The sequence below is a fragment of the Vanacampus margaritifer genome, chromosome 9, assembly GCF_051991255.1.
Source record: "Vanacampus margaritifer isolate UIUO_Vmar chromosome 9, RoL_Vmar_1.0, whole genome shotgun sequence".
NCBI lineage: Eukaryota > Metazoa > Chordata > Actinopteri > Syngnathiformes > Syngnathidae > Vanacampus > Vanacampus margaritifer.
In genome coordinates, this window is record NC_135440.1 from 16,779,004 (window position 1) to 16,806,004 (window position 27,001).

General features: G+C 39.1%; 3 protein-coding genes across 3 annotated transcripts in view; 2 read left to right on the forward strand and 1 right to left on the reverse strand.

Moving 5' to 3' along the window:
- Positions 1-12,646, forward strand: part of tppp (tubulin polymerization promoting protein) — a 17,432-nt gene extending 4,786 nt beyond the window's left edge. The window contains exons 2-5 of the mRNA XM_077577013.1: positions 3,230-3,310; positions 5,163-5,498; positions 10,268-10,421; positions 10,498-12,646. Of these exons, the coding sequence (XP_077433139.1) occupies positions 3,297-3,310; positions 5,163-5,498; positions 10,268-10,421; positions 10,498-10,707 (714 nt within the window). The 5' untranslated portion in view covers positions 3,230-3,296 and the 3' untranslated portion in view covers positions 10,708-12,646. The remainder of the gene's footprint in view (positions 1-3,229; positions 3,311-5,162; positions 5,499-10,267; positions 10,422-10,497) is intronic.
- cep72 (centrosomal protein 72) overlaps positions 1-18,123 on the reverse strand; it is a 27,867-nt gene extending 9,744 nt beyond the window's left edge. The window contains exons 1-12 of the mRNA XM_077575610.1: positions 18,043-18,123; positions 17,884-17,956; positions 16,747-16,874; positions 16,465-16,657; positions 16,307-16,367; positions 16,051-16,187; positions 15,136-15,173; positions 14,938-15,031; positions 14,695-14,852; positions 13,389-13,515; positions 13,219-13,310; positions 12,774-13,126 (exon numbers count right to left, since the gene is read on the reverse strand). Coding sequence (XP_077431736.1) covers positions 13,115-13,126; positions 13,219-13,310; positions 13,389-13,515; positions 14,695-14,852; positions 14,938-15,031; positions 15,136-15,173; positions 16,051-16,187; positions 16,307-16,367; positions 16,465-16,657; positions 16,747-16,874; positions 17,884-17,956; positions 18,043-18,123 — 1,194 coding nt within the window. The 3' untranslated portion in view covers positions 12,774-13,114. The remainder of the gene's footprint in view (positions 1-12,773; positions 13,127-13,218; positions 13,311-13,388; positions 13,516-14,694; positions 14,853-14,937; positions 15,032-15,135; positions 15,174-16,050; positions 16,188-16,306; positions 16,368-16,464; positions 16,658-16,746; positions 16,875-17,883; positions 17,957-18,042) is intronic.
- Positions 17,450-27,001, forward strand: part of LOC144058509 (kinesin-like protein KIFC3) — a 14,849-nt gene continuing 5,297 nt past the window's right edge. Inside the window, exons 1-14 of the mRNA XM_077577010.1 lie at positions 17,450-17,683; positions 17,798-19,150; positions 19,254-19,373; positions 19,586-19,682; positions 20,915-21,072; positions 21,142-21,388; positions 22,869-23,041; positions 23,102-23,167; positions 24,507-24,644; positions 24,715-24,912; positions 24,993-25,166; positions 25,466-25,613; positions 25,689-25,819; positions 26,819-26,930. Of these exons, the coding sequence (XP_077433136.1) occupies positions 19,275-19,373; positions 19,586-19,682; positions 20,915-21,072; positions 21,142-21,388; positions 22,869-23,041; positions 23,102-23,167; positions 24,507-24,644; positions 24,715-24,912; positions 24,993-25,166; positions 25,466-25,613; positions 25,689-25,819; positions 26,819-26,930 (1,741 nt within the window). The 5' untranslated portion in view covers positions 17,450-17,683; positions 17,798-19,150; positions 19,254-19,274. The remainder of the gene's footprint in view (positions 17,684-17,797; positions 19,151-19,253; positions 19,374-19,585; positions 19,683-20,914; positions 21,073-21,141; positions 21,389-22,868; positions 23,042-23,101; positions 23,168-24,506; positions 24,645-24,714; positions 24,913-24,992; positions 25,167-25,465; positions 25,614-25,688; positions 25,820-26,818; positions 26,931-27,001) is intronic.

Genomic DNA, 27,001 nt, shown 5'->3' on the forward strand with positions numbered 1-27,001 from the left:
GACTTGGACACTTGAGACTACAGACTATAAATCGGAGGACACTGGAGAAAAGAGTGCTTTGTTCCACTACGACTTTGCTCAAGCTCCAATGAAATGCAATCAATCGTCAAAGTTAATAATCCTGCAAGCTCTGAGTGGGAATGCTTACTCAGCGTGTAATATGTAGGTTGGGTTTTTACGTTAGTTGCATTAAAATGATTATGCTTAATTCAGGGGTCTTAAATTTCGATAACATGAGTATGCTTGTTTATTCAGGGATCTTAAATTTCAATAACATGATTATGCTTGTAGCTTGTTTATTCGGGGGTCTTAAATTTCTGTTACATGATTATGTTGGTTTATAAAGTGATCTTAAAGTTCTGTAACATGATTCTGCTTATTTATTCAGGGGTCTTAAATTTCAGTAACATGAATATGTTTATTTATTGGGGGGGGGTCTTAAATTTCGGCACCACAACTGTAGTTTTTTTATTTAGGGGTCTTAAATTTTAGGTGGTTATGCTTATTTATGCAGGGGTCTTGAATTTCGGTAGCACAAGTACACTTATTTATTGAGGGATTTACATTTCGCTATCACGACTGTAGTTTTTTACTCAGGGGTCTTAAGTTTTAGTAACATGATAACGCTTATTTATTTGGTGGTTTAAGTTTCGGTAACATGACTGTATTTTTTTAATCAGGGGTCTTAAATTTGAGTAACATGATTATGCTTATTTATGCAAGGGTCTTGAATTTCGGTAACACAAGTACACTTATTTATTGGGGGGTTTAAATTTCGGTAACACGACTGTAGTTTTTTACTCAGGGGCCTTAAGTTTAAGTAACACGATTATGCTTTTTTATGCAGGGTCTTAAATTTCGGTGACACAAGTACGCTTATTTATTTGGTGGTTTAAGTTTCGGTAACACGACCAGTTTTTTACTCGGGGGTCTTAAATTTGAGTATCATGATTATGCTTATTTATGCAAGGGTCTTGAATTTCGGTAACACAAGTACACTTATTTATTGGGGGATTTCAATTTCGGTAACACGACTAGTTTTTACTCAGGGGTCTTAAGTTTTAGTAACTTGATGATGCTTATTTATACAGGGTCTTAAATCTCAGTAACACAAGTACGCTTATTACCCTGCGATTGGCTGGCAACCAGTTCAGGGTGTACCCCGGCTACTGCCCGAAGCCAGCTGGGATAGGCTCCAGCGCCCCCCGCGACCCTTGTGAGGAAAAGCGGTTAAGAAAATGGATGGATGGAAGTACGCTTATTTATTTGGTGGTTTAAGTTGCGGTAACACGACTGTAGTTTTTTACTCAGGGGTCTTAAATTTGAGTAACATGATTATGCTGATTTATTCAGGGGACTTAAATTTGTGAAATATAAAGAGCCAATAAAGGGTGTTTAGCATAAAGCGTTTGGTTATTTGTTGTTTGCGCAAATTTCAACTGACAACATTTATCACACAAAAATATCAACTATTCTCTGGTTCTCTAACACATTTTACCTTTCAGGCAAGTAAAGTCTTTAAAAAGAGCACATTCGTAGGTTTAAAAACAGGTACAGTATTAGGACTAATCTTTGATCATTTCGGCACCTTTAATGACATGTTGCTCTTTTTGAATGATCACTTTAACTGAGCATTGTGATCAACCTAAAATTTGAAATTCATTTGTCTATAATTTTCATCATGTAAATATAATGACAATTTCAAAAATATGAAAATGAAATAATTAATATACTGTACATAAAATGCCTTTATATTGGTTTATAAAAAGGCTACATGTCGAGGCTCATGTTTTGAGAAAAAATATCTATTGATAAAGAATAAAAATCATATACACATGTACTAAACACTAATTAAAAAAATACAAAATTGAATAATAAGAGTTTAACATAAGGTAGTTGTCAGAGGTATAATAAAGAATAGGATTTTCTGTCGACTTCAACTCTGCTGGCTTGAGTCCTCGATGACAAAGTGCCTTACGTCAATAGTGAGAGTCTACGATGTCGCCATGTGTGTGTGAATAAATGTGCAAGGGTCGCACAGAGAGGGCCCTCGAATTAGACAAAGGCCTTCCAGTGTTTGAATCTCTGAAAGCCTCATTATTCAGACATTTATATCTTCTTTTACACTGTGTCACTCTTAGCTTTTGTACCCATTAAGGTTATGTTCGAGTAAGTATTGACTGTCCATAAGCTGGTGATGGGAGACAATAGACTTAACTTTAGATGGTGTCTTGTGGGAGGGTGGTCAGTTGAAGAGCTTCATGAGTCACGTGAACAAAAGAGGTTCTCGCTTCGAGCAGGCACGTTAGACTCAGCATTTCGTACCGTACTACTTCAACTAGTAGCTTGGTGTCTTATTTGCCATAGCTACACACATATTTTTTTTAGGATGCCGTGTTGATTATGGGAACAGCTCAAAGGTGAGCATACAGGATCGCTGGATTGAGTTTGGGACAGATGGCGTTTTACTGTATTTGATTTTTAGGTACAGTATATCATTTTTCTGCTTTCTACGTTATGGATTTTAAGCAATGTTAGTTTTTTTTTTTTTTTTTTTTCAAACGTGAGGCCATGTCAAAGTGATGTGCTGCTACTCTCAGTATGTAGAGACATTTTGTGAATATTTGTAGTCAGTCTGTCATGTTAAATTCTCCTCAAAGTTTGTTCTTCGCTATTTTTCTATACATTATTGTGTGAATGTTAAGAGGTTTTAACATAGCAACTAGGTGCGTATTTTTTATGGTATCTAGGGACCGATATGTTATGGTGTACTGGCATGTACTACACAGGTATTCTTACTGTTCAAACAAGTAGTCCTTTTATGGTCAATGATGTTATAAGCTACATAAAATTAATTTAGATGTTTGTTTGTCTTCAATCGCAACCCAGTATGTGACCATTTCGGTCACAATGCACTGTGGGTAGATTATATTTTTTTGTTGTATCTTCCCATTAGTTTATAGACTGCTATGAGTCATCCTATTTCTTCAGTCTTTCCAATATGAGCTGGACAGCAAACTCACACGGATAGCATTAAAAACATTTCTACTCTGTAGATGGATGATGGATGCAAAACTACGTTATTCATCCCATAAGGGATATTAAATTAATTTTATTACCGGCAATACTATAATTGTAATGCATCAGAGAAAAGTTACCATCTTCTCTATTGTAATCACGCGGGCACATCATCTCACAATATCCACCTCCATTCTCATCTTTTCCACAGCACAAAGAGAAAACACAAGTCAGCTCATCCAAGCACTGCACAGAAGGAAGCTAATTCCTGTACAAGCATGGCAGACCAGAAGTAAGTTTGAGAAGCTACGTACTCATAAGCGGTCACGTCATGCTATGCTTGTAATACACGTTTAAAGCCCTTTTCACACTGCGCTTGGCGGGGCGCATACGCGCGGTCATCAACCCTACACACTAAATTCTGTAGAGTAAATTGGACTAGAGTGGGACCAAATAGACTCATATTTTGAGTAATATTTACACTTGGAAGAGAGTTAAATAAAGTATTGGAAAAAATTAAAGTGACTCAAGGTAGAAGCAAACTCACGACCTTCAGCTTGGGAGACCACATTACCACCTGAGCCATGCAGCTCCTGCTTTCTGCTAGTATATCGCTCGTGTCAGCTACAGCTGAGTCCATGATTGCATGGAATCTTCCTAACTCCAAGAGACCAAAAACACGGTCTTTGGTCTTTTGGAGAAAAGTGAACAGTAGGAGGGGCATAGCTCAGGTGGTAGTGTGGCAGTCTTACAGGCTGAAGCTGGTTCGTTCCTCACCCTTGAGTAAGTTTTATTTTATTTTTTATTTTTTTACTCTCTTCCTAGTGTAAATCTTAGTTTACTCTAAAACTGAGTCTCTTTGGTCCCTATCTAAATAGAGTCACATTTACTCAAAATAGAGTAAAATTTACACTACAGAATTCACTGTGTATTCATTGTAAAAGTGGTGGAAGGGCGAGGACCACGGAATGGAGCATTGCTGGGTGCCATGGGGCGGCATCAAGGCAGAGAGAATTGGTAACTGTTCAATTCGAGAGGAGCTGGTGAAGTAATTTAGTGTTGTTGTTGTCGTTGTTTTTTTAAAGAAAAATCAACCCCCCAAAAAATTCTTGACAATAATATGTTCTATGGAGTTCCACTAGTCTAAATACAGTATTCTGGTTAATATTGCGTTTGTGGAATATAAATTAAGCAGCAAAATCCAGCAGTTTTTAATCAATATCAGAAGGCGGCCATTTTGCCACTTGCTGTTGAGTGAAAATGACATCACAGTTGCTCAGGTCTCACGTAACAACTAATCACAACTCAGCTTAAAAAAACAGGTGAGCTGTGATTGGTCGTTGCCTGACTCCTGAGGAACTGTGATGTCATCTGCAGTCGACAGCAAGTGGCAAAATGGCCGCCCTCTGAGATGGATAACAACAGCCGCATTTTTCCTGCATAACTCATATTTCATAAATGTAATATTAATCAGAATGTCATGTTTAGACTAGTGGGGTCACATATAACATATTATTGTCAAGAAATGTTTAAGGTTGACTTCCCCTTTAAGTAACGGCAAAATGAAACTACCCAAGTTCCCCCCGAGCCATTAGTCTTTCTCTGACGCTTGTATCCTCCTCCTCTTTCTTAAAATGACCAAAGTCAGAGCTTTCTTTTGCAACAATTAAAGATACATCTTGCTTAGGTGCGGCCTAACCAGCAGCAAAATCTAAATTTTTACTTCCTGGCACGCTGCTACATCAGCACTGCCGCGCAACTCTTTCATACTGAGCGAGTGCAGTGTGAAAAGGGCTTAACATTTGTTTTGTTACATTTGTCTCTGTTTGTAAAATACCATGAGACCACAACAAATAAATCAGTCCATTCACAGTGCACTTTCACAATTTGGGAGAATCCATTTCTGCTTGCAACACTTCACTGTCAGGGACAACTAACATTTTTATTTATTTTTTTGTCTATAGAAGAGTTTGCCTGCTAGTCTGTGTTTTAATGTGTAATGACAGTCTTCCAGCATGTTGTCTACCTCCTCGATTACATAGGAGAAAATAAACTTCAGTCATTGCATTATATGATCTTATAATCTGGTTTCTTTGTCTTTTACACCACACTGATGGTCAAACGGAACAATCTCATTTCCTCAGAGACAGACTAGATGACTTTAAAGTCCAGACAGCCAAGAACACCAACATCAGCTCGGCCCAACTACGGCCACACAGTGAACACTCGAGAGACCGCGCCTCCAAAAGGCTCTCCACCGACTCAAATGGGACCAGCGACGGAGGTGCGGGCTCGTCCACACCGGTGGAGTTGACAGCTTTAGAGGAATCGTTCCGACGTTTCGCCATTCACGGTGACACGCGCGCTACCGGCAAAGACCTGCACGGCAAGAACTGGTCCAAACTCTGCAAGGACTGCGGCGTGATCGACGGCAAGACCATCACCCTCACCGACGTCGACATCGTCTTCTCCAAAGTCAAGTAAGAACGCACCATAAACATAACAGATGATCAGAAAGAGTCGATCCAGACATGACTGTATTTGGATAAATGTGATTCACCACAAATGTGCCATGACAGGACCGCTTCTATGCTAATACAGAAGCAGCGATGACTTAAGAGTTAGTCACCGAACTCTCACGCATGCCCCAAAGTCCAATGAAGTGGCACAAACATTGCTCGGGTTATAATTACAGGAACATTGAAGGGGAGAGGAAAAAACACATTTAAATGTGATAAAACATGCAGCAAGTTTGATTTACTTTAAACATCAAGAAAAGAGATCATGTTTTGTTGGGTTTCGAACAAGCCACTATAAACCAAGCTGCTATCAAAAACCCGAACAAAAGATCTGGATGGATGGCTCCTCCTGTACCCCCCCAGGCCAGATTGGTTCATCCTTTGCCGCTAGATTTAAGTGCACTAGACTAATAATAAACTGTGACCTCAATTGCACTAAAGAGGGAAATGTTTTATTTACTAACCGAACAAAGTGTGCTAGATAGTTGAACGTATCACAACTTGTTCCTGCAAATATGTACCGTATAATCAAACGGTAGTAACCAAGATCAATGACGTGGATAAGGAAACAGGAGTGTGCGGTTGGAAGTAACTCATCATCATTTGTTGCTGCAGGAGTGGAACAGGACATGGAATAGGAAATCTCACGCTGATTTAGTGGATTTTGTGCAAACACGGCCAGACTTGTGTTCATTGTTACCGTTCCCATGGCAATGCGGACTATAATAGGCAGTTTGTAGAATTTTGGATTTGTGGCATGAACAGTAGGAAATGAACGGATCCGTCATACTTAAGTTGTATAATACATATGCCTGTCACTGCGAAAAACTAAAAATCATGGTTTGAAGTGACACTTGACTCATTGAGCCATTTTCAACAGAAGATAATATTTTATCTATAATTAACTTCATTATTTTTCATGAACAATTAATTTTGCCACCTGCTGTCGACTGAAGATGACATAAGCCGTGCTCAGGAAACAGGTAACGACCAATCATGGCTCAGTTTGATGGCCAAACCCAGAAAACAGGTGAGCCTTGATTGGTCGTTACGTATTTCTTCATCACAGATGATGTCATTTTCAGTTGACAGCACTAGGAAAAAGGTGGTTTTAAAGTATTATTTGTACATAAAAAATAATGAAGTTATCAAATTAATTCTGGACAAAATATTAACTTTTTACTACTGAAAATGTCTTAATGAGTCAAGTATCCCTTAAGGGTTCTCGATTAACAAAGATCTTAGGATCTTATAAGGAGTTTAAAAAAAAATGGGACATGTGCAAAATAAACTGGAGAGAGCATTCACAATGACAGCAACAGATTTGTCAAAGCAAAAATTTACCTATCCTTGGCCTTAAAGTGGAAGTCAACCCCCCAAAATTCTTGACAATAATATGTTCTATGCAACCCCACTAGTCTAAATACGGTATTCTGGTTAATATTCTGTTAGTGGAGTATGAGTTAAGCAGCAAAATCCAGCCGTTTTGACATCACAATTGCTCAGGTAACAACCAATCACAGCTCAGCTTCAGAAAACAGGTGAGCTGTGATTGGTTGTTGCCTGAGCCATGAGTAATTGTGATGTCATCATATCTGTCAACAGCAAGTGACAAAATGGCCGCACCCTGAGATGGATAAAAACGGCTGCATTTTACTGCATAACTCATATTCCACAAATGTAATATTAATCAGAATGTCATGTTTAGACTAGTGAGGTCACATATAACATATTATTGTCAAGAAATGTTTGATTTTGGTTGACTTCCACTTTGAGGGAATTGCTTGATGTTGTTGGGCACAAGAATGATTTGTGGCAAATGCAGTGTTTTGTACTACGCAAAAAAATAAAAAAATAAAAATAAAAAATAAAAAATACATCAGGTTCTGGTATTCAAAAATTCTCCATCTAATCTGAAAAAATCCCAAGTAAAGTGGATTTTAATATTAGCTAATTTAGCATTGTTTTGCTACTCGGTTCATATGAGCAAAACTATGAGAATAGGTTGTAAGTTGGCGATTTGGTGAATGCCCCAATATAATGACAACAGACATGTAAATCAGCCTTGAGGTCAGTACAGTAGCATCTGTGTCAAGTGCAGTGCTGGCATTCATGTTCTGACTTGCTCCAGGCATGACTGAGTAGTAGAAGCCGGCTGTGCATTTCTTTTAATCAGTGTCAAGCCTCTTTGCATGCACATGTACATGAAATTAATGAGCGCTGGCTAAACACATTGTGGCTGAGTGATTCCTGAGGTAGAGTGTTGAGAACATGGAGCCTCAACATAAACTATGACGGCCGTAGAAATCTGGTGTAGACTAATTAATGACTGGCATGGTTTAATGGTGGCTTTATTTTCCATGCCGTGGTTCCCCATCAGTGAACATTATTGGAAGCTGTGGATTAAACACATTCTTCCGTCTGCGTTCTTATGGTTCGTGATCCAGCAGATGGTTCAAGTATGTAAATTAAACAGGTCAGTTGCAGTTTTCTAAGGTGAAATAATGTTCCGTTCACTGTCCAACATTTATTCTTCTTCATTGTAACCTCCTTAAACCTGCTGTTTATATGCAAAGCTTAATTTGGATGTTTGAGTACGACACCGATTTGTCTTCCAGCAGTGGAAGTTCAGCTTCCCGTCTGACATTAGACAGCACGGGAATAATTCCGAGCATGGGGCTCTCAAAAATTCAACGCTGATGGACCGCCTAAACACAACAGGTCAAATGGGGGGAGAAAAAGTAATGATAAACCCTAACGCCCCTGTTTACTGCGGCTTGTTGCTATGACGGCAGGTTGCCCTGGGAGACGACGGGGCTTCATACGCTGTTGTTTGCTTGATCTATCTCCACAGCGATGAATGTTTATGTTTGTTACTATGTGGAAGTGAAAGGGGCACATGGCCAACTAGACAAGTGAAGCGCTCTCAGATGGAGCATGAGTGAGGAAGATCGGACTTATTGCCAGCTGTTACAAGTTGACCTTATAAATGTCAAAGCATTTGGTTCCACATGAAGTGGGTCCATTACAAGTAAAAGCGTCTTTCCTCAGATACGGCGCATGAGGGCTGAGACATGCTGACGTTGAGCCAAAATTCCAAATATATTAATTAATTAAGGATGATAAAGTTGGCAATAAAAGCACATCATAGCAACTTCAATGCAAAACAAATATTTTCACTACAGGCTGAGAGCAGCATAAGGATGAAATTGAAGCTACAGTATCTGGTTATATGATGGGGGGGGGGTTATTATTATTATAAAAAAAATATGTAAGCCATTTTACTTTTAAGGATAATTTGTAAGATGATTTGAAATGATATTAAGGTGTTCTGGGGTCATATTTTGTTGTGTATTTACTGTTTAAACCACAGGTGTCAAACTCAAGGCCCGGGGGCCAGATCTGGCCCTCCACATCATTTTATGTGGTCCTTGAAAACAAATCATGTGTCAAATTTCATGATCTTTGCCTAAATCTCTACCAAAATGCCGAATTGTCATGCGTGATAAATCAATTGAACAATACTCGAAAAAACTATTATCCTTGACTTCTGATTTCAAAACTAGTTATCCATCAATTTGTTGTGTGAATATATTAATACAATGAGACAAATAAACATTTATTTGGTTTCATCATCATAACGGCCCACGACAAAAATGAGTTTGACACCTCTGTCACTTGATACTATTAACATAGCCATCAATTATTTTTGGTTTTACACTTTTTGCAGCAGAGCTCAATCTCTATCCCTTGTGAATGGCAGGAATTTACACTACAGTGTGTCCAAACTACGGCCTGGGGGACATTTGCTGCCTGCCGTTCATTTTGCAATGGCCCACAGCTTAAATAAAAATAAAATTTGAAATAGCGCAAAAGGTTAGTTAAAAAAATAAAATAGAAAATAGGGTGGAGTTGAGCAGAGTGACAGTGGAGGGTGTGAAAAAAATAGGTACCAGTACTGGTAATAATTACTTTGTGTAGAGCTATTCTAAATATGAAAAGATAACACTGGTGAATAAATCTAATCCAATTTTACAGTAGAAGCTTGCAACAGTTTGCTCTTGTTTTCGTACTGAATGTTGAGATGGGATTTGGCTGATGTTCAGTGGAGTAAGGGATCTAGTTTAGTGGAATACAGGGCTGTGGTCCACCCCCTCAAAAAAACGTAACTATTTTTAAGTTGATCAAATTCAACAGTAAATACAAACAAAAAATGCTTACTTGATTAATTTTAGCATATTTAATAAATTTAAGTCGAATAAATTCAAAGTGGCCCTTGCATCCTTCCATTTTTCTGTATGCGACCCTCAAACAAAAAAATGTGGACACCCCTGCACTACAGTATCGGAATGTTCACCATTCAGAAAGATAGTACCTAAAAGACAATAGACAAATCAGAAGTGTCACCAAGATGAAAAGCAAAACATTACTTGAGGACTGTTGTCATATAGAAGAAAGTACAACTCAATTAAATACTCAGTGAGATCTCATGGTAGGAAAAGTCCTATTGTTTTTACCCAATAAGTGTTTGACTTAGAAAAGTAATACCGGTAGTTGAAATCTGGTGAGCGATAGTGAATTACTGTCTCTCAAGAGTCCAGAGGTCAAAAGGAGTAATATGGGAGAACATTATAAATCTGACCAAAATATACAAACTGAGAAGCAAGATCCTTAAAGTGAGAAGGTATTTAGAGATCTCAGTGCTTTCCTGTAACAAATCACTGTTTCAGGAAGAAATCATGTCGCACCATCACATATGACGAGTTCAAGATGGCGATAGGAGAGCTTGCCAGGAAGAAGTACAAAGAGAAGAGTGGAGAGGAAGCGGAGGCTGAGGTATTCAAGCTGATCGAGGGGAAGGCGCCTGTGATCGCCGGGGTCACGGTAAGAGCTCTTGTAAAACCAAATCCTCAACTGACCTTTTGGAGGGACTTTAATATCCTGCTAACTCAACTTGCAGAGAGCCGTAGCTTCCCCGACAGTGAACCGACTGACAGACCCCACCAAGTTCACGGGGTCGCACAAGGAACGCTTTGACGACACGGGACGCGGGAAGGGGAAGGCGGGACGAGTAGACCTGGTCGACACTTCGGGATACGTCTCAGGATACAAGCATCGAGGGACCTATGAAAAGAAGGTCACCAAACCACCCATTGCCAAACCCATGTGAGGGGCGGAGATAAACATGGATCGACGGCTAGGAGCATTTTATTTAAATACCCCCCCCCAAAAAAAAATACAAACAAAACAAAATAGGTTGCCATATATTTTCCCACCCAGTCATTTTGCGTGTGCGTGCTGAGAGAGTTCCTCTCTTTGTGAAAGTGTGAGAACTGGAAAACTGTTTACATCTATTTTTACAAAGTCTTCACCAGCTGGTACATTCCTGTCTAATAGTGAGTTACTGCCAAGAGGAGAACGCCAATGATGATGATGATGATAATGAAGCTCTGTTTTTTCGATCGGGCCTTAGAATATTTATCAAGCACAATGAACAATGAAAGCCAAGAAAAACAACAAAAAAGGTACAAGGGATTTATGTAATTACGTTGCACTTTTTTTTGCAGAAAAAAATACTTTCTACACCCATTTTAGGATTTTAATTGGCACAGTGTTCCAGGTAATTGGCAAACATTTGTACATGTATATTTAATATTCTGATTTACGTCTTTTGCTTGTCTACTATCCCAACTTGTCAACTGTTGATAAACTCTGCTGTTCATATTCTTCATTTTATAAGGTCAGTCATTTTATTAATATGCCTTCAACTCGGCCATTTTGTGTCTCCCAAGTAAATATGGGATGCCCCTATTTTCTCTCCCATTGACAATATTTTTCATCTAATTTCCAACTGTTAAAAATTCTTAATCTGTGAATACAGCTGGCAGTTGTGCAAGATTGTATTTTTAACATTTGACATTATCCCCCCCGTTTATGCACAGTACCTCTAATATATTTGTGGTTAGATTGTGTATAATCTAATAACTGTAGCCACTTGTTTGATTTCTGACACTGGCTTAAATATTCTTTCTGTGTTTCTGTACCTTGTGCATGTTATTATGTATATTACATTTGATTGAGGAGCACAGAAATGATAGTATAACTTTTGTTGTATTTGATCAACTGTGCCTGCTGTAAGGACAGACTACTGGACAGTTGTTTTCTTGCTTAGAAATCTTAAAGGGGAAGTCAACCCCCAAAACTTTATTGGCAATATGTTCTATGCAGTCTCACTAGTCTAAGTAGGGTATTCTGGTTAATATTGCATTAGTGGAATATGAGTTAAGCAGCAAAATCCAGCCGTTTTAACATCACAGTTACTCAGGTAACAACCAATCACAGCTCAGCTTCAGAAAATAGGTGAGCTGTGATTGGTCGTTGCCTGGAGTCGACAGCAAGTGGCAAAATGGCCGCCCCGGGATCAATAAAAATGCCTGGATTTTGCTTCATAACTCATATTCCACAAATATAATATTAATCAGAATGCCATGTTTAGACTAGTGAGGTCACGTATAACATATTATTGTCAAGAAATCTTTAAGGTTGACTTCCACTTTAAGCAATGAAAAGTGATGATGAAACGGTGTTATTGCTTGAAACCTATAGAATATTTACATGTACAAAGTTGGCTGCCATCAAATGCTGTTATATTTGTTATCCAGAGAACCTTTAACGTGTGGTACTGTCATCCGAGGCACAAATTGAACTGAAGTAAAGCAGGGAAAACCGATTATATCCTTAAATACTGTCTGATATAAAAGGGGAAAAAAATCCAAACAGTATACTTTTGTAGAACATTTTTAACATAGTGACAGTGTTTGTTGTCACACTTGCCTGCAGTCGCAAAACCATAGCAGCTATCAGTGTGATTATTTTGTCCGCTGCGCTCGCTCGAGTAACCTCCCTGTGCTTAATGCCAAATACTGTGCACCTTTTATGTGGAGGAACAATGTGTGTGTTTTTTAATTCATAACATTTTAATGTGCTATTGTGTCCCTGGTGCATGCAGTGGATCTATGTACTTGTTCTTTAGACCTCTTAATTGTGTCTTACATGATTTGTAGTGCATTATTGAAAATTAAAAAAAATTAAAAAGCACATCAAACACCTCTGCAGTGAAAGTGAAAGCGTCATGTTACAACTTGTTTGGTTATACGAAACTTAAAAAGATAAATTATGTAGCAGTATGTGATGCCTCAAGTTAGAGGTACTGTTTAAAAAAAAAAAAAAACTCACAGCGCAATTGGAATCTTGATGTATTCATTGGGCTGCAATCTTGAATCTCCCAACTGCTCTGACCTACAAAAGTAAAAAAATAAAAAATAAAAATCAACAACAGAGGTTAAGAGAAGACACAACCTTGATGCTAATCCAGGTGTCTCTAAAATAAAATAACAGCACGCTCACACACTTATAAAGAAGAATCCTTTAATCAACACTGCTTTTTACATTGTTTTAAATAAAATAGCTCAAGATTCTCAATACAAATATATTGGAGGGCAAAACTACAAATCCGACTAGCACTCAAACGGCGTATGCGATTTTAAACGTGATGCTTCATCCCCGCAGGAATCTTGTCAATCACATTCCTGTAGTGAGAGACAAAGCAAGCCGCATAAACAAAGCAAGTATATTTGAAGTCGCATCATTTTATCACCAAAGCTGAGATGGTGGCGGATACCTGAGGATGCTCATTGGTGCTCTGGGCCACCATCACTTTTCTCTTCAGCTTTTCCACCTCCTCGTTCAATTCTGCCACTCTTCTCTTAGCCTCTGTTTGTGCAAATATTAATATTGTCAAAAGATTGCTTGAATTTTTTTTTTTTTTTTTTAATTAGCCTTGCCACTCACCTATATTGTGACAAGTGGGCGGGTGCTCCGTCATATATTGGCGATACATGCGTTCTGACGTGAGCAGCTCTTTTCTGAGGGCGACGTTCTCCTCCAAGGCGGCCCACATCTGCGTGTTGAGCTCTGCCTGGGTTAGTTGGGACAAATAATCATCTGACTCTCGGTTGTGTGTCAGTTTCCATGGGGTGTTACATTTCTGGAAACTTTCCATGGGAAAGTTCAGCACTGCAGTTAATTCAACTTTTTATTGTAATGACCATGGATGTTTAATACAGTTAATGATGATGTAGGTATAAAATCTACTTGGGACAAGAGTTGAAAATGAGTAATTACTTTAAAGTCTGTTGTGCAGCTCATGACTTGCTTTCTTGTATTGTAGCTAAATTAAATTAAATTGTCCCTATGAATCATTTGAATGAAGTAATGTAACACTGCAATTGACAAACTATTAGATAGTAGTCTGGTAATTTAATGAAAACATGTTTGCTTGAATGTAATCTGTGGGTTCAAATGTGGCTTCATTACTCTTAATTTGATACAGAGGTACTAGAGCAGGGGTCTGAAACCTGCCACTCTGGAGCCACATGTGGTTCTTTAGTCCCTCTTCTGTGGCTCCCTGTGGATCTCAAAAAAAAAAAATGTAGAAATTGTTATTATTATTATTGCATTTTCTTTAAACTAATTAAAGATTTTTGATAAAAAATGTTAAATTAAATGTTAAAAAAATGTCATAGTCCAAATTTTTAAGCTGTCAGAAAAAGAGAGTGGAAAGGTAGATGAAAATGTTTTTAAAATTACCTAAAAAGTTGCCATGAAATGTCCAAAAAGGAAGAGGAGAAGTAGAAAATTACCAGAAAATGTCTTTGGAATTGCCAAAAAGTCAGACATTTTTGTTTAAAACGGCAGAAAAGGAAGAGGAGAGTTAGGAAATTACCATAATACTGTATGTCCATAAAATTGCCAAAAATGTCAGAAATTTGACAGAAAGGAGAAATTTAAAAATGAAGTATGAAAAATTACCCCCCAAAAATCCAAAAACAAAAGGTAGTATCTATCTACCACAATGTTTAAATGTTTTGCGGCTCCGGGCAGATTTTTTGTGATTTATTTGACTTAAAATGGCCCTTTTGACAGCAAAGGTTGCTGACCCCTGTACGAGAGGTATGTTCAATCTGCCTGTTATAATCTAGATTTTATTATATTTCCCCCCAAAAAATTATGTTATTTAATTTCCATACATTCCCATGAAAAGTTTTCAACGATGTAAAATTCTCAACATGTTGCAATCCTATCTGTGTGTCATCACCAGATCAGCGGTCAACTTGTTCACGTCAGCTTTGTGTTTTCTTTGTCGTGCGGCTGCAAAATGACACAACACGCCCACTTCCTCTTTTAAGTTCTTGACCTCAGCATCCTGACTAGAGATATGGTTTTCCATCAAAGAGAGGATCTGGACAATCAGAGCTGGATCCAGAAAAGAGGGAGAATGTAAGATTTTTTTTTTTTTATCCTCAACTTCCTGCAATTAGAATCCGCAATGCAAACTCACTCAGGAAGTTGGTGTTAAGTTGCAGGGTTCTCTCTCCCACCCAGTGTTTGTCCATGAGGTCAAGCAGCTCGCCCAAGGGCTTCCTGTAACTATCCTAGGAGGAGCATTCACATTATCTGATTGCACATGATGGCACCAAGCAGTAACAAAAAATAAAAAACAACAAAATCACAACCGGGACTATCGCTGACTTTGTACCTTCTGCTTGTTCTCTGTTTGTGGTAGCGGGTCGGCACCTTCGGTCAATCATGAAGGATACAAAATAGGGTTGAAGCCAGTATGAGATTGGTGGACTAGACCTTGAAAATGTTACCATGTTTAACACCAACACTTGTACAACTACTACTACTAGGTTTTGGGTCGAAATGTACCTTGAGCTTCTGTTACTTGTAAGGTGATAGGAGATGATAGCATGTTGAACAAAGTATATATTTACAAATGGAATGATAAACACTGATTTATTGGCCTTCAATACATGAAGAGATTATTGTTAATTTATTTAGGTGATCATAATCCATCCAGGTGAAATCTAAATTTCACACCACTGTATTTTTTGTGTTGCGCACACACACACGCCGAAATACAAGGACATGTCAGCATGAAGGGGTGCGATCCGGTGACTCTGCGTCTTGCTCAATAGCAGTTGTAGTTAGTAAGCAGATTGCAATCTCTCCAGCATCTGTCTGCAGTTTTTCTCCTTCTGTTTACAGTTACAAGTTTGAAAGTGTGATGTTAATGTTGGGCTGACCTAACACCCCAAATAAACAAGTTACTGAATGCATGCTAAAAATAATCACTCATCACGCTGAACCCTTGAAAACTGTTTTAAAGTGGCCCTCTGCTGCTACCTAGTGGTGGAATCACATAACTAAAATCAACAACAATACAATGGAAGAACATGTACACTGCAATATAAATTTTTCGTAGATTCTGTTCAAAATTTCACGTAAAAGATGTAAATATATATATATATATATTATATATATATGCATATTATTTTTTTTTCATATATATATTTATTTATATACATTGCTGTTTTATAATGATTCTCACCACTGTCTCAGAAATAAGTATAACTGCATGATTTGAAAAAAAAACAAGGACACATTTCACCTGGCTGCTGTTGAGATGAGTAACAGTGGCGGCGGTAATTGGCGGCAGCGTGGTTCAAATCAACATCATCAGTGTCAGCCAGAAGAGAGATCTTGTTGCTAAGGCGGTCCAATAACGCCTGTCTGTTATCACGATTCCTGAAAATCAGAAGTGGAGAGAAAAAAACATTATTGATGGAAGTGGTAAGAAGAAAAAATGTGATAGTGTTTTGGCTAGCAGAGAAGGCCTGGTTGACCCAAATTGCATTTTATTGTGCCTTTGTTGTGAATACTCCTTCTTGGCATTCTTGCGCTCATCGTCTTTGACCGGACATCCGTCTGAAAGCAAAGGAGAGTATAGAAATACTAAAAACTGAGTAAGGATTAGCAGTCTGCCATTTTACCAAACTTTTGAGCAGTCTGCCTGAGATTTTACCTAATTTACGTAGGCCGGCCATGGCATGCACCAGAAAAGGTCGGTAGTACCGGTCAGTCTTGCTCAGAGGATTGAGTCTCAGATCAAGCTCTCTCAGGACTGGCAACTCAAAGAGGACCTTTACTTCTTCAAGGGAAGGTATGCAGTTGTAGTATAAATTTAGGATCTTTAAATGTTTCAAATGTTGCAGACCCTAAGGGGGTATGAAAAAAAAAGTAAAAACAGACAGGATAGGATAGAATTACACACAAATTAGTAACCCAAACACTCAAGCCTGCCTACCTCAACAGAGACCAATGAATTATGTGAAAGATTCAGAGATTTCAGTCGCTCAAAGTGGGCCAGTCCAGATCCAAGATATCCGATTTTCTGCTTATATGTACCAGGGAGATGCAGTGACCGAACATCACCTGTCCAGAATATATAGTTGGATTTATTTTTTCACAGTAATTCAGTTGATAGCTATACTGACTGATTTACAGTAACTTTGTTATCAAAGCCAGCGAGGATAGCTAATATTTTTTCCTTATAGACTGACTTTGAAATACTTTACTCATGAATGTGTACCGTTATGGTAAATAAGGAAGGAATGTTACCAAGGCGTTGTTGACTTAACCCCAATTTGTTCATTATCCATTCTTCAGTTAAAGCCATCAAAATCAACGGCGCCATTTTTTGTTAGTAAAACACGTAAGTAATAATTGAAAATGATATTTTCTGTCAAATAAACGGCAGTATCAATTTCTAATTCAGCTCGAATAGATCTGAGGTTAGTGGGAGCATCTCAAAGTCGAGTTGTAAATGGATTTCAACGGCCGTCTGTCCACAATTTTAGTCAAATCTGACAATATACAAATATTTAAATATTGTTCAGGTGACCCGAAAGATAGCAGCTAAAACATATTAGCCAAATGGCAACTAATACAAAGCAGATATCCGAGTTTGCAAGTTACATTGAACGCATCAATTCTGCGCCTGCGCACGGCTATCGTCTGACTGTGTCACGTGACCAAACAAGCGCTCCACTGTTTAGCAAAGTTCAGCTTTGGTAAACGTTTTGCTTAAATCACATAATATTATCCGATTTTATTTTTGCTATTTCCAAACGTGCGACCCATTTGTTACGTCTTCCGCATTAATGGCGTTCAATGCGTTGACATTATTAATCAACCTAATTTTGTTTTCCTCGGCTTTTTTCTCCTCATATAAACTCTTTACGGTAGGTAGCCCAGTTCAATGAATTATGCTTTTAAGTATGACCATGTTAATTTTTAATGCCTATGACACGACCCCCCAAAAATGTCACTCACTCTCTTTTCTATTGCTTCTGTAGGACCACAGAGCTCCCTCAGTTGGCTTCTTCCTGGTTGCACTCTCAGCAGGACTTGATGTTTTGCCTTCCTCAAGCGCACTCCTCACCTCGCTTCAGAAAGATGCAGAATGTGCCGGAGAGATTCTGGCTCCAGCCCTGCTTGCCTTCCACTTCCTTTGGCTAAGTGAAGACCGCAACACAGCATGTATTCTCCTGTTGGGCTCCTGCCTGCTGCTGGGACTGTGTGACGGTCTCTCATCAGATACACTCGCTGTCCTGAGTCGCTGCATTGGCCTGGCGTCCTTGTCCTGTTGCCTCATGGTGTGTCTGTTTGTAGGAAACCCCATCGGGGCCCTGACTAGTGTAGCAATCAGCCTACCAGTACTTTTGGCGCCTAGTTTAGAATCACACCCTTTTGCCTCGCTTGTCTCTCAGGCTACTAATGAGGGAACCATGAAGTGGCTTTTGAAGGGTTCCATGTCCATAGGCTGTTGGACTTCACAACATTCCCTGGACAAGTTTCTGTTGGATGTGACTGACCAATATCACTTAAACATGTAGAACGTTGTTTCTGCACACATGTATCGTGGCAAAATTGCATATTCTATAATGCTCTCAAAGACTTTCTGGTGTGGTTTTAAAAGGGATTACATTGTGATTTAATATACACAACAATACAGTAAAACCTCTGGGATCAAATATAATCCTGTCTAGGATAGATTATTATTATTCCATTTTTTCCCCATAAGAAATAAAAAATTGGCAGCTCAGTACTAAGTTGCTAACTGAGTGGTTGGCACATTTGCGCTGAATATGGCCGCTAAAGACATGCACTTTGTTTACTCATCTGATTTACTTGAATAATGCTCAGGATTAAACCACATCTACTATTAATCTTGTTACATTTACTGTATCTCAGTCAAGTGTACTTATTTTTCATTCACTCTATGCCTCTGTGTATATATACCATTCACTCATAACTGCACTGATTTATTCTACCTGATATGTTTATAAGTCAATGAATAAAATGTTGTTCAGCTTCGTTTCGCAGTATTTCCGCAATGAAATACTTATCTGGGTGTTTGTGAGCTGAATGAGCTCATCATTTTAACACCGAGCAGTTGAATCATGTCTGTCAAGCCTCCCATCGCAGCTGCACTGATGCCCTGCACTGAGCATGCTCGCTGCAGCTGCAGCCTGTAAATGGGCCAAGAGTGCAGAGGAGGAGGAGAAAGAGGAGGAGAAAACAGTCAGCGCTGGGATGCTGTTGCTGGCATGAGAAAAGGAAGCTGCATGGGAAAGATGTGTCACGGATGAAGTGTGGAAGGGGAATACAAATGACAGGAAAGGAAGGAGAAGACGATACATGTTAAGGTAAATATGGAGCGTGACTGCTTGATGGAATGTGAGCACTGTTCAAATTTTTACATGCCTAGAAATGTCCTCCGCTGCATGAAATTTTGATTTCAATTCACAGGAACTGTTGCACAGCGTGGAGATGTACGCCTTCTATTCCCTTTTAGTCTACATCTTCTACACTGTATTCAAGAAGGAGGAGGAGGAAGCTTTAGAGGCATCATGTGGAGCATCCACAGACGTACGTCTAGCTACATCATATCTAGCCTCGGGGGTCCCTTTGTCAAATAATAGCATTTTGCGGGAGCAATGTGCATGAGTCATAGCAAAATCATGACAGTTAAAATGTTGTCTCGTTCTTAGATATAAACCGTCATTGTGCACAGCTCTAGGTGTGATGTGTAAATATTGTGATTAGTACCACCTGACCCTCATTTATCTTGCTGTTCTCAGGAGCCAAGACCTGTTTCCATGGAAACAGGAAGAAAAGGGAATGTTGGCTCCTCCCCCAGAATGAGAAAGAAGGCCCGTGCTAGGCTTAGTGACTCAAGTAAGTGTTCAAAATAAATAGTGATGGATATGAATGCATTGTGATGTTAACTCTCTGTTGAAGGGGAATTCAACCCCCAAATTTTCTTTACAAAAATATGTTCTATACACTCCCTTTTAGACTAAGCACGGCATTCTGAATAAAAGGATACTTAACTCATTTAATGTAATTTCATCATGATTTTTCATGTACAATTATTACCTTTAAAACCGCATTTTGCCACTTGCTGTCGACTGAAGATAACATTGTGCATGCTCAGGAAACAGGTAACGACCAATCAGGGCTCAGTTTGCTAATGTCACATGACCAAGCCCAGAAAAGAGGTGAGCCGTGATTGGTCGTTACCTGTTTCCTGAGCACGCTTCAGTCGACAAGTGGCAAAATGTATTTTTAAAGGTATTAATTATACATGGAAAAATAATGCAGTTATCACATTAATTATAGACAAAATATTATCTTCTTACTGCTAAAAAGGGCTAAATGAGGAATTTGAATTAAACAGCAAAGTCCATCTTAAGTGGTGGCCATTTAGCCACTTGCCGTTGAATTAAAATAACATAACTGTTGCTTAGGCTCGGTAACAACTAATGTTTTCTCATGTTAATGCTCACCTGTTTTCTGAGTTTGGTCATGTGGCGTTCGCAAGCTGAGCCGTGATTGGTCGTCACCAGAGATGGGAAGTAACAAAGTACAAATACGTTGTTACTGTACTTGAGTAATTATTTTTCAGCACTTTGTAGTTTCCTGAGTATTTATTTTTAAGACTACTTTTTACTTTTATCCGTAGCATTTCAACATTAGTATCGGTACTTTTTACTTGATGCATTTTCAAAACAAGATCGTTTGTTTGTCGGTTGTTTCTAAATGAATGAAAACGATTAAAATACTTGACCAGAACCTGTACTTTTTTATTTTTACTTGAGTAATTATTTGAGTAAGTACTTTTATTTTTACCAAATATGTTTTTTTACACAATTAATTGTACTTTTACTCAAGTAGAGAATGTCAGTACTTTTTCTATTTCTGGTCGTCACCTTAGCCCTAAGCAACTGTAATGTCATTTTCAGTTGACAGCAAAATGGCTGCCCCCAGAGATGTATAAAAAAAACGGCTGGATTTTGCTGCTTAACTCATATTCCACAAACCTAATATAAATCACAATACAGTGTTTACACTAACTGGGCTGTCCAATTTGGGTTGACTTTCTCTTTATGTAATTTGTGGTCATCCAGGCAGTAGCAGTGACAGTGATGACATGTCTCTGAGCGATGAAGACGAGCAAGATGGCACTGACATCCCAGCTTGCACTCCTCTGGCAGCATTTCTATCCTTTAAGCAGGAGTCTGACAAGAAGAGGAACTCACAGGGACAGCTGGAGACAACAGGAAAGGTAATATCAAGACATAAATAATCACATTTTTTCTACAAAAGCGGGTGCTACAAATAAACTTGTCCTCAGTTGGGAGACTCCCCCCTGATGGCCGTCATGTCCCACCTGCTGAGCTTCCTGGAGCAATACTCCCACTTCCAGCAGCTGCAGCAGCAGGCCGAGCAGTACCGCGTCCAGCTCAAGAGGCATCGGGTGCAGCATCGCCGACAGATGAAGGCGCTGCGGGCCTCCTACCGCCGGCGTCTCAAGGACAAGAAGAGCATCATTTGTAACCTGGAGGAAGCCGTCAGCCAGCAGCTGAGCCCGCAGAGCGACGGTGAGCGACAGGGTCGAGCACGGGAGGGAGGAGGGGGAGAGTATGGCGCATAATTGGACGTTTACATGACTATATAGTGGATCTGTGAGGCATAATGTGCAGTGGAAGATGAGCCGCTGAGGTTCGTTCAAGACTATAACTTGTTCATAGGTGTGAATGTGAGTGTAAATATCAACTAGCCAGCCTGGATAGGCTGAAGCTCACCTTTGACCCTAATGAGCACAAATGCCATAGAAATGGATGGAGTGCAAGATCATAGACAACCCTAACCCGATGTACTGTAACAGAGACTAGACTGTCGTGTACATGCTATGATGTGAGTATATATCAGCATGGAACAGATGGCTCTTTGACCCGGGAGCAGAAAGGCAGAACTAATTCTAAGCTGTGTGCTCGTATGCTTATTTATAGCATGTTCACATGTGCATGATTCTGGAAGTGATATCGCCACAGACAATAAAGTGTGTGATGTCCATCTCATGAATATTGATGCTTATCGGTCTCAGGACAAAGATACAACATTCCTGGTTGGGTTAAGTCGCAAGCGGTTTAGTGCTGTTTATGAATAATATCTGAGAATTTCATTCGCTGCAAATGCATTTACAAGTCTGGCACAGCATGCAAGGTGGCACGTGGACTCGTGTTGGACTAAAAATAGCTGCAGCGGTTGGTGTCATGTTGTAAAGCTTTGTTTTGCTTATAATGCAACATGCAAGGCCTTAGGAAATGTGCTTGTGATTTTAGACAAAAATATATTCTGCATTGGATTGTCTCCTTCTGTTTTATTGAGAATCTATTTCTCATTACGTGCTGCAGCTGGTAATTCACTGCCTTCTGCTTGCACCATGGTGACACAACAAACCAATCATAATACATAAATAACATTACCACGGCCTGCATTGAAGATCAGAGGTGACTGGTCAATCTTTAAGGTGTGATTATGAAGATGCTGCAGGGGGGGACAAAGTTGTCGCTCCTTAAGTGAGGCTACACGTGATCTTGGCTACACTGGAGAGTCCAAAGACAGCAGCAGCAATAATGTTAGCACCACTGACTCACTACATGGTGCGTGAAAATCTTTAAATCTTTCATTGTCATTAATATTATACATGTACTGTTCAAGTATCAAAGCAAACTGGAGAAATTGGTTTCGTAGCCCTTCATAGAGGGTAAGAACTGGGGTATGATGGTGCAACTCCATGTATGCAATTGAGTAATTTATTCATGATATATGTACACCCATTTTCTCTACGACTCACGGGTGAACTAACGACTATGCAAGTTCACTTTGACTGAGAGTCAATTGCAATTACCCAATTTAGTTAAGGACTGATGAAAATTCATCTTTTACAAAGCAGGTCATAGGCAAATTAAAGCATTACTATTTCTGGTTGACCTAATATGAATACAGATAAGATGTGACTGAATATAACGAGAGCTCATACCACTGCTATTAAAGAGTATAATTGTGTACTTCCAGGCGAGAGCAGTAGTGACCCCGGGGCTCAAGCGGGAGTTCACAGCCTGGTGGAGTCTCTGTACGGCCTGCAGGGCGAACGCAGCAAGCTCAGAGGAGAACTGCGTATGCTGCGTTCACAGCTTGAACAGAAGGATCGAGACCGACACTCACGTATACTTGCCTTTCAGCAGCAGGTAGGTCAAGTATACGCCACGTATGATCCGGGTGTGTCTAAATCAGTTTTTCTTACACAGATTGATGAGCTTAAAAGTGGAATTGAAGAACGTGAGGAGGAGCTGTGCAGACTGAAAACTGCTACTGTAAGTGCTATCAAGTGTGGCCACAGTATAAAAAATTGTTATTATACTGCAGCAAAACTGATAGCAACTCAAATGCATGCAGACAGTATATGCATACATTTGTGCTTATAAGTTTCCCCTAAGTGTATGTAAAGTTATGAGCACAGCTATACCAATTTACCGCAAGTTGGCAGACATACATTTGTGCTCATAAATTTACATACATACCCACAGTATGTAAACTTATGAGCACAACTTGTAATTTTACACGTTTACAAACTCACCGTATGTAAACTTATGAGTTGTGCACAACTCATAAGTTTACATACGTTTACATGCCCACATTATATAAACTTAGAACACAACTCATAAATTACATACATGTACATACGCACAGTATGTAAACTTATGAGCTCAACTCATAAGTTTACATACGTTTACATACCCACAATATGTATACTTATGAGAACAACTCATAAGTTAACATGCCCACATTATATAAACTTAGAGCACAACTCATAAGTTACATACATGTACATACCCACAGTATGTAAACTTATGAGCTCAACTCATAAGTTTACATTATGAGCACAACTCATAAGTTTACATACGTTTACTTACCCACAATATGTAAACTTATGAGCACAACTCATAAGTTTACATACGTTTACTTACCCACAGTATGTAAACTTATGAGCACAACTCATAAGTTTACATATGTTTACTTACCCACAGTATGTAAACTTAGGAGCACAACTCATAAGTTTACATACGTTTACCTACCCACAGTATGTAAACTTAGGAGCACAACTCCTAAGTTTACATACGTTTACTTACCCACAGTATGTAAACTTATGAGCACAACTCATAAGTTTACATACGTTTACCTACCCACAGTATGTAAACTTAGGAGCACAACTCATAAGTTTACATACGTTTACCTGCCCACAGTATGTAAACTTAGGAGCACAACTCATAAGTTTACATACGTTTACTTACCCACAGTATGTAAACTTATGAGAACAACTCATAAGTTTACATGCCCACATTATGTAAACTTAGAGCACAACTCATAAGTTACATACATGTACATACCCACAGTATGTAAACTTATGAGCACAACTCATAAGTTTACATACGTTTACTTACCCACAGTATGTAAACTTATGAGCACAACTCATAAGTTTACATACGTTTACATACCCACAATATGTATACTTATGAGAACAACTCATAAGTTTACATTATGAGCACAACTCATAAGTTTACATAAGTTTACATACCCACAATATGTATACTTATGTCATTGTGTCTAATAACAGGCAGAAAAAATAAATACCATTATGCTTCAATTCCTCAGGGCGCCACTGATTCCGAAAAACGAGCATTGTGTCTTTCGGCGGAGAACGAGACGCTCAAGCAGAGCCTGACTGTCACCCAAGGCCTCCTGCAGCAGCTGACCACCATCCCCTCACAGTCCAGCACCATGCTCATCAAAGTGAGTCGCGCCGCGGCTCCTGTTTATTTTATTGCCGCCTATGTAAGCGCTTCCAAATTGTCCGACGTAGGAAAACGAGAATCTGCGAAGCCGGGTGCAGCAGCTGGAGGCCTCCCTGCAGCAGCGCGCTGACCGGCTGTCGCAGCTGGAGCAGCAGAGCGAACAGAGCGAGTGGAGGAGGGGGGAGGAGCTGAGAAGGCGGGAGGACAGAGTGAGGGAGCTTCAGCTGGAGTTGGACAGGGAGAGGGGCAAGGAGCCTGTGGTTAAGGTACTAAACTCGTTTGGGGAAATATGTGACATGGATGCAATCTGAGACAGGTTTTCTCAACACATTACTGTTCCTCCCAGTATGTCACCCAGACTGTTGAGGTGGAATCCCCGGCCGCGATGAAGCAGCTGACCAAAGCCAGACAGAGGAATGAGCTGCTTTCCGAGAAATTGTCCAACCAGAATGAGCGCTGCAAACAGCTGGAGGAGCAAATCCGGAAATCGGATGAATACAGCTGTAATCTGCAGCACAAGGTACAGAGCACATCTTAATTACAGTATTGCTCTACAAAAGTGTGCTGCGTGGTGTTACAAAACAAAATAAATGGTATTTAATCAAATTAAGCGTGCAATTTTGAAGCCAACTGTATTAAAATGAGGGGAGGAGCTTCATTATTGTCTAATAGGAAAAAAGTGCTTTGCTGCCATCTTATGACATCAGTTAGCAATTGCAATTCACCCGACTACCACAAGTCAAAATGTGTTTGATCAAATGTGACATTTATTTTGTAAATCTCTCTATAAGGTGGACATATCTGTGCCCCTTTTCACAGATTGCAGCCTATGAGCGGGAGATCGGACAACTGAGAGAAGAGCTGTTGAAGGAGATCGGCCATTTGGAGGAGAGGAAGGAAGAGGCAGTGAAGGCCGCTGCCAACTGCTCGGCAGAGCACTTTCAAGACCTGCAGCACCAGTTCTACGGTCAGTTACATCACATGCACAAAGCTTTCATGTCATGTCTATTATGCCTAATCAAAACACCATTTTTCTCGTCAGGTTTACAGAAGCGTCTGACTGCCCTCCCCCCAACACTGCGCTGCATGAAAACAGACTACGCCAGCCTGCGGAGCCAAGTTCGGAACTTCTCAGAGTTTTACGCAGCGGCCATTAAGGAGGCAAAGAAACAGGTAACCAACATCACAGTGTTGATATTAACTCATTCACCGCCATTGACGCCTAATTTTTTATAATCTTTAGTTGTTTTTTATCGTGAGTTAACGAGTGAAGTCACGCGATTAATTACAATTAATTTTAATCACTTGACGCCCCTAATTTTTTAATAATCTTTTCTTCTTTCTTTTTTTTTTTTAAAAAAAAAGAAAAGATTTTTAAAAAGATGATTAAAAATTAGGGGCGTCAGGTGATTAGAATTTGTAATCGTAATTAATCTCACTAGTTACGATTAATCACAAATTTTATATCTGTTCTAAATGTACAATAAAAAAATTCTAGGTTTTCATACTCTTGGTAACATAAGTGGAAAAAAAATTTAACTAATAGAAATAGTTAAAATACATTTTTGACGTTTAGAGCCGTCAATGGCAGTGAATGAATTAAAAATTAAAATAAATGATTAAAACTTTGGAGCATCAGGCGATTAAAATTTTAAGCGTAATTAATTGCATGACTTTAATAGTTAACTCGCGATTAATCACAAATTTTATATCTGTTCTAAATGTACAATAAAGAAATTCTAGGTTTTCATACTCTTGTTAACATAAGTGGAAAAAAAAATTAACTAATAGAAATAGTTAAAATAAATTTTTGACGTTTAGAGCCGTCAATGGCAGTGAATGAATTAAAAATTAAAATAAATGTATAAAACTTTGGAGCATCAGGCAATTAAAATTTTAAGCGTAATTAATTGCATGACTTTAATAGTTAACTCGCGATTAATCACAAATTTTATATCTGTTCTAAATGAACAATACAAAAATTCGTACAATAAAAAAAAATCTAGGTTTCCATACTCTTGTTAACAAAAGTAGAAAAAATGTTAAACTAATAGAAATAATTCAAATGAATTTTTGACATCTATAGTCGTCAATGGCTGAATGAGTTAAGAGGTGGATTTAGTTGTGTGCGTCCCAGAAGCACAAAATAATGCCATCCTTTTCATTTGGCAGGTTTCGGCAGCAATCTCTGAGATGTCAGAGGCCAACAAAGACCTTTTGGAGAAATACAGAAAGGAGGTTGCACTGCGCAGGAAGTTGCACGAGCAGCTGGTGGAACTAAAGGGTAGGCACTAATGCAAAAAAAAATCATTTTACTGAGACTTTGGTGCAAATATCGTCACTGATGGTTCTCAT